Source organism: Colobus angolensis, unplaced genomic scaffold (genome assembly GCF_000951035.1).
Source record: "Colobus angolensis palliatus isolate OR3802 unplaced genomic scaffold, Cang.pa_1.0 Scaffold91, whole genome shotgun sequence".
Classification (NCBI taxonomy): domain Eukaryota; kingdom Metazoa; phylum Chordata; class Mammalia; order Primates; family Cercopithecidae; genus Colobus; species Colobus angolensis.
This window is the reverse complement of record NW_012123043.1, coordinates 4655468-4662475: the sequence shown is the minus strand read 5'-3', so window position 1 is coordinate 4662475 and position 7008 is coordinate 4655468. Positions and strand designations below refer to the sequence as shown.

Genomic DNA, 7008 nt, shown 5'->3' with positions numbered 1-7008 from the left:
CACGCCTGGCTAATTTTTGTATTTTTAGTAGAGATGGGGTTTTGCCATATTGGCCAGGCTGGTCTCGAACTCCTGACCTCAGGTGATCCACTTGCCTTGACCTCCCAAAGTGCTGGGATTACAGGTGTGTGAATCACTGCACCTGGCCCTTTTTTTTTCCTTTATTTTTGCTCTGTTGTCCAGGCTGGATTGCAGTGGCACGATCTTGGCTGACTGCAATCTACACTTCCAGAGTTTAAGCAATTCCTGTGCCTCAGCCTTCAGAGTAGCTGGGACTACAGGCGTGCGCCACCATGCCTGGCTAATTTTTGTATTTTTTAGTAAAGACGGGGTTTCACCATGTTGGCCAGGCTGGTGCCTGTCTAACTCCTGGCCTCAAGTGATCCACCCATCTCAGCCTCCCAAAGTGCTAGGATTACAGGCGTGAGCCATGCACCCTTGTGTCCTTGTGTTATAAAACACAGTATCCAAATAGCTTTGGAACATGTTTTGAATAGATACTGAAGACTGAAAACAACTGTGTACAAACACTATTATAGCTGACAAATCCATTTCTCAGAGCTATGGTTTACTAACTCCAAAATATATGTAACCAGGATTGAACAAATGAGTAAATTATTATGAGAAGCCAGTTTTCTTGCTGTTACAACTAAGAGAGACAGCTAGAAGGAATCCCGTGGTGCTAGATTGGAGTTGGAGGGACTTAGTTTTTGTTTTATAACACAAGGACACATACAGCAATAAACAGAAGTTTCTGTGCATGGATTATATACTAGCTTTGGATTATTTCCTAGCTTTATGCACTGAAAAGGACTAGAATATGTAAAACATGGGGAAAAGGAAGGAAAATATCCCATAATTATTTGTCTTATTAGCTAAAGATGTTAGCCATTGTCAATTTTCTTGTTTTTGAGACAGGGTCTTGCTCTGTTGCCCAGGCGGGAGTGCAGTGGTGTGCTGGAGTGCAATGGTGTGATCTCAGCTTACTGCTCCCTCCATTTGTCCTGCTGCCTCAGCCTCTTTGAGCAGCTGGAGCTACAAATATATGCCACCATGCCCAGCTAAATTTTTTGAATTTTAATAGAGACAAGGTCTCACCCATGATCTAACAGATTGAATTTATTATTATCTTATTATTACTATTTGAGGCCAGATGCAGTGGCTCATGCCTATAATCCCAGCACTCTGAGAGGCCAAGGCAGGCAGATCACCTGAGGTTAGGCGTTCAAGATCAGCCTGACCAACATGGTGAAACCTCAAGTCTCAGCCTCAAGTGATCCACCCACCTCAGCCTCCCAAAGTGCTGCGATTACAGGCATGAGCCACTGGGCCCAGCGTGAATAGAATTTGGACAATGAATTTTAACTAAAAGTAACATGCCACAGGGTGGAGCTATGACCATGCTTTCATAATTTGCAGACATTTCCTATGTGAAAACAGATGCACTTTCAATAGCAGGTGCAGCAGTACCCGTGTATTCCAAACCCTGATTCAGAAATCCACTATTTCGACCAGGCACAGTGGCTCACGCCTGTAATCCCAGCACTTTGGGAGGCTGAAGCGGGTGAATCACGAGATGAAGAGTTCAAGACCAGCCTGGCCAACATGGTGAAACCCGGTTGGTACTAAAAATACAAAAAAACTAGCTGGACATGGTGCTGGGCACCTGTAATCCCAGCTACTTGAGGCTGAGGCAGAAGAATCGCTTGAACCTGGGAGGCAGAGGTTGCAGTGAGCCGGAATCACGCCACTACACTCCAGCCTGGGCAACAGTGCAAGACTCTATCTCAAAAAAAAAAAAGAAAGAAAAGTAATCCACTATTGCATGCCAATTTGGCACAAGGTGTCAGATACAAAGAAAAACACATGGGGTATTTCTGATGGGCATTTCAACCTTAAAAGAAAGAAACTAATTTCACTATTCCAGTAAAGACCTAGGGAAAACCTCTTTCCTAATCTGCTTGTTTCTCCAGTTATTTATTTTAGTAATTAAAACAATTTAGTTTTTTTACTTTTTATCTTGAGCTCTACTCTAGTATACCAAATTTAGTTTTAGAATATTTATTAAACAATTCGGCTGGGGATGGTAGCTCATACTCATAATCCCAGCATTTTGGGAGGCTGAAGCAGGAAGATCAGTTGAGGCCAGGAGTTGGAGACTAGCCTGGGCAACATAGTGAAACGTTATCTCTACAAAATGTAAACTTGGCCAGAGATAGGGTACACACTTGTAGTAAGTGGCTGCTTGGGAGGCTGAGGCGGGAGGATCCCTTGAGTCTAGCTGGTCAAGGCTGTAGTGACCTATGATTGTGCCACTGCACTCCAGCCTGGGCAACAGAACAAGACTCTATGTCTTTTCTGGTTTTTTTGAAACGGAGTTTCACTCTGTCACCCAGACTGGAGTGCAGTGGTGCAATCTCTGCTCACTGCAACCTCCACCTCACAGGTTCCAGCGATTCTCCTGCCTCAGGCTCCTAAGTAGCTAAGACTACAGGCACCCGCCACCATGCCTGGCTAATTTTTGTATTTTTAGTTGAGACGGGGTTTCACCATATTGGCCAGGCTGGTCTCGAACTCCTGACCTTGTGATCTGCCCGCCTCGGCCTCCCAAAGTGCTGGGATTACAGATGTAAGCCACTGTGCCCGGTCAGACTGTTTTTTTTAAAAAAAAAGTTAAACCTAGAACTACCACATGACTCAGTAATCCCACTCTTTTGTGTATATCCAAAAGAACCAAAAATGAGTTGAAAACAAGATAGCTGCACACCAATGTTCATAGCACCATAAATCATAATAGCCAAAAGGTAGAAACAACCTAACTGATCATCAAATAAAATGTGGTATATGCACACTATGGAGTATTATTCAGCCATAAAAATTAATTTTGCTACATGCTACAACATGGATGGACCTTAAAACATGCTAAGTGCATTAAGACGGACACACAAAAACAAGTATTTTATGATTTCACTTATATAAAGTACCCAGAAAAGGCAAATTCACAGACAGAAAGCAGAATTGTGGTTACTAGCGGTTGCGGTGAGGAAAGAATGGGAAGTTATTATTCAACAGGTACAGAGTTTATGTTGGTGAAGGCTGGACATGGTGGCTCATGCCTGTAATCCCAGCATGGGGTGTGGGAGGCTGAGGCAGAAGGATGGTTCGAGGCCAGGAGTTCGAGGCTGCAGTAAGCTATGACTGCGCCACTGCATTCCAGCCTGGGTGACAGAGTAAGACCCTGTCTCTAAAAACAAAACACAGTTTATGTTGATGATAATGAGAACATTTTGGGTATACATAGTGACGGCTGTTATACAACCTTGTGACTATTTTTCAATGCCACTGAATTATACACTTACAAACAGTTAATAAGTCTTATTTTATGTATATTTTACCACAGTAAAAAATTGCCAAATTATCCAAACACAATCAGTAATTAAATGCCTACCGTATGTATGGCACTGGGCCAAAAGATAAACGTGTGTTTACAGTACCCACATGGCTTTGTTCTCCATTTCCCACAGATGTAGGCAAATGTGGAATTAACTAACATCATGCCTCCTATAAGGCCACATCACTTCCAATATTATCAGGAAAATGACCTGTTCTGAAGTCCTCATCCATTTTCCAGGCCCAACCAGACCCCAAAATACATCCTTTATGAAGATCAGCTTCAGAGAACTTGGAACACATTCAAAACAGTACATATTTTATTTTCAAGCATACAAGAAACACTAAACTCTTCCAGTGCCAGTACACTCTCCATGAATTCTTCATATAGAATTGGGTATATTGGAAGCAAGTTTTTTCTGGTGAAATTTCTGATGATCAGGAATCAAGACTCAGTAGCCCTAAAGGAAGAGAGTTTTGTATCCAATATCCTCAAAACCAAGACATAGTATATGTTACTTTCAAAGTAAAGTATAAATATTTTACCATATCCTTCAATCCATAAAGCATCTCAGTGTGAAATGATCCATGTTGACTCTGCATAATTCTCATAAGTCACTTCAAGTGATGAGGGACTAACTATAAAACATGCATTATTTGAAGTACATGAGCATGAAACGTCAAAGTCTACAACTTATCTTAAAAGAAAAAGTTCCACCAGCTTTTTATTGTCTGAATAGCAGAACACACAAAACAAGGCAGAGAAGTCCCGAAGGAGATGATGATCATATTTTACTGTTTTTTGGCCCTTTGGTCCTTCATCTTTCAAGCACTTACTGTATTTTCCTTTAGCAATTTAAACATTTATTTTGATCACAAATGTAATTCAAGTGTGAATAAATAAATGTATTATCTTTTAGCACCCCTCCCCCCTTGTTCCTTTAAATAGAAAAAAGTGCTAAATGTCTCTTTATAGCCTATTGGCCATAGCTGTCCCACCTATGGTTTTAAAAACAGACTGTACAACTTCATCTTCTGAAATCCTTCTCGAACTACAACTCGTTCTGTTAAAGAAATCCTAGGAAAGAAGTCCTATTGATATTGTCGATAGTCTCCAAAAGGTGAGGAAGGTAACTGAGTTGAAGACAACTGGGAGGGGTCTTCTGCAAATTGAGGGCCTGCAAGTGAGAAATAAAAAGGATTTAAAAATCACCTGAATATTATATAATTAAAAGGAATGAGTTTCTACAGAGAGTAAATCAACAAAAAAAAATGTGCTAAATTACAGCTATAACCCTAATTTCTTTATAGATCTGCCTAATTCTCATAAGAGTACTGGAGAACCTTCAAATTTGATATAACGTATGACAGACTGGCTTGCTATGCTCCAGAATGAACAGTTCTCAAACACTATGCTAGCAAAGTCAGACAGATTAACTATAGCAAGAAGCAAACTTCAAGTTTTTAAAGCAATTGCTGTAACAAGCTGCCATATATCAAGATTAGAAGAGTTGCTCCCACTTCTTGTCATATTTTTCAGTAGCTATTTAAAATTATTTTCACAAAGTATAAGTATCTTAGTCATGTTTTAAGAGAACTTGGTAATCCAATTTATGTAACCAATTAAGTAGGGAATGAGTTCTGAAATGGGAAGACACCACATAGCTTGCTGTTGAACAAAGTCTTGCAGTTTTCATTTTCAAGGGATAGGAGAGCCTGTGAACTAAGAAAAACAAAGTCCTTAAAAAAAAAAAAAAAAGACTTTTAGGGGATGGATCAATCTTTTCTCCTTTAAGAAAAACTGAAGTAGACTAAAAAATATCTGGAAGAGAGAAAGAGGGCAGTGGTAGAATTCTCTGACGCTTTCAAAGTGTTTCACTCATATATTTTTACTTCATTATAAATACAATTATCTGTTAATTACAGAAAACTTAAGAAGAAACTGGGTAAAAAAGATAAGTTGGAGCCGGGCGCGGTGGCTCTCGCCTGTAATCTCAGCACTTTGGGAGGCTGAGGCGGGCGGATCACCTGAGGTCAGGAGTTGGAGACCAGCCTGACCAACATGGGGAAACCCCATCTCTACTGAAAATATGAAAATTAGCCAGGCATGGTGGTGGGTGCCTGTGATCCCAACTACTCAGGAGCTGAGGCAGGAGAATCACTTGAACCCGGGAAGCGGGGGTTGCAGTGAGCCAAGATTGCGCCACTGCACTCCAGCCTGGGCAAGAGAGCAAGACTCTTCTAAAAAAAAAAAAACCGAAAACAAAAACAAAAAAAAGATAAGCCAAAGAAAATCACTGTTGCCATTTAAATACAGTTCTATCTACTCTTTTCCCACTGTTTTAAAAACTTTTTCGCTGGGCGTGATGGCTCACATTCCTGGCACTTTGGGAGGCCAAGGCGGGCGGATCACGAGGTCAGGAGTTCGAGACCAGCCTGGCCAATATGGTGAAACCGTGTCTCTACTAAAAATACAAAAAAAAATTAGCCAGGCATGATGGCGCGCACCTGTAGTCCCAGCTACTTAGGAGGCTGAGGCAGAAGAATCACTTGCACCCCTGAGGCGGAGGTTGCAGTAAGCTGAGACTGCGCCACTGCAATCCACCCTGGGCGACACAGCGAGACACTGTCTCAAAAACAAAAAACAAAAAACAAACATTTTTATGTAAGTTCACTGGAAAAATATAATTAACTCTTCAAAGATTTCCCCCCTACACAGCTTTTCAGAAACGCATCTCCTATCTAAAAATAAATTCACCTTTTTTAGGCTGCTTCTATATAAATGCTGAGTTTTAATTACTCAAAAGGAGATTCCAGCTGGGCACAGTGGCTCACCCCTGTAATCCCAGAACTTTGGGAGGCCGAGGCGGGAGGATCACTTGAGCCCAGGGGTTCGGGATCAGGGGCAGAGACCTCATCTCTACAAAAAATATAAAAATTAGCTGGGTGTGGCGGTGCACACCTATAGTCCCAGCTGCTCAAGAGGCTGAGGTGGGAGGATCACCTGAGCTCAGGAGGTTAAGGCTGCAGTGAGCCAAGATTGTATCACTGCACTCTAGCCTGGGTCACAGAGACTCTGTTTCAAAAAAAATTAAAATAAATAAATAAAATAAAAAGGAGATTCCCTCTCAGGAAAAAAGCCTAAAACAAAGTATTCAAGGCTAATTTCTATGAGACAATGTAACTATTTAAGTTTTTGCTATATACATTTCTGAATTTCTACAAATATGGAACTCTTTTGATGTTTTATGTAAAGTCTTTCACACTGAGGAGGTCAAAACAAAATTGGAAAATGACCATCCCAACAGAGTGTTAACTCAGAAGTAAGGAATGAAAAACAAACAGAAGGTGAGAGGGTCTGCAGGGTCATCCAGATTACCTCACTGGCATTTAACAAGCAGTGCACTTGAAAACTGTGCCAAAAAGATACTGAATCTCTTGCTAGGTGCCTCAGGGAAATCAAAGCAAACTGGGATGTATCATCTATTCCTAACTTCATGCTGAATGTTTTCCAAGCTCCAAAAATAATTTTCAACATGTCTCACTATTCTGTGTGTTTCTTTCCCAAATGCCAGGTCAAATTTTCACTATTATTCTCTCTCTCTATATATATATACA

General features: G+C 40.9%; 1 protein-coding gene across 2 annotated transcripts in view; it reads right to left on the bottom strand.

Moving 5' to 3' along the window:
- Positions 1–3682: 3682 nt before the first annotated feature.
- The window catches only part of TIMM17A (translocase of inner mitochondrial membrane 17 homolog A (yeast)), a 14798-nt gene continuing 11472 nt past the window's right edge, over positions 3683–7008 (bottom strand). The window contains exon 6 of one of the 2 annotated variants that reach the window (XM_011931752.1): positions 3683–4568. In XM_011931752.1, the coding sequence (XP_011787142.1) occupies positions 4483–4568 (86 nt within the window). In that variant the 3' untranslated portion in view covers positions 3683–4482. The remainder of the gene's footprint in view (positions 4569–7008) is intronic. The other variant, XM_011931751.1, reaches the window with a different exon arrangement.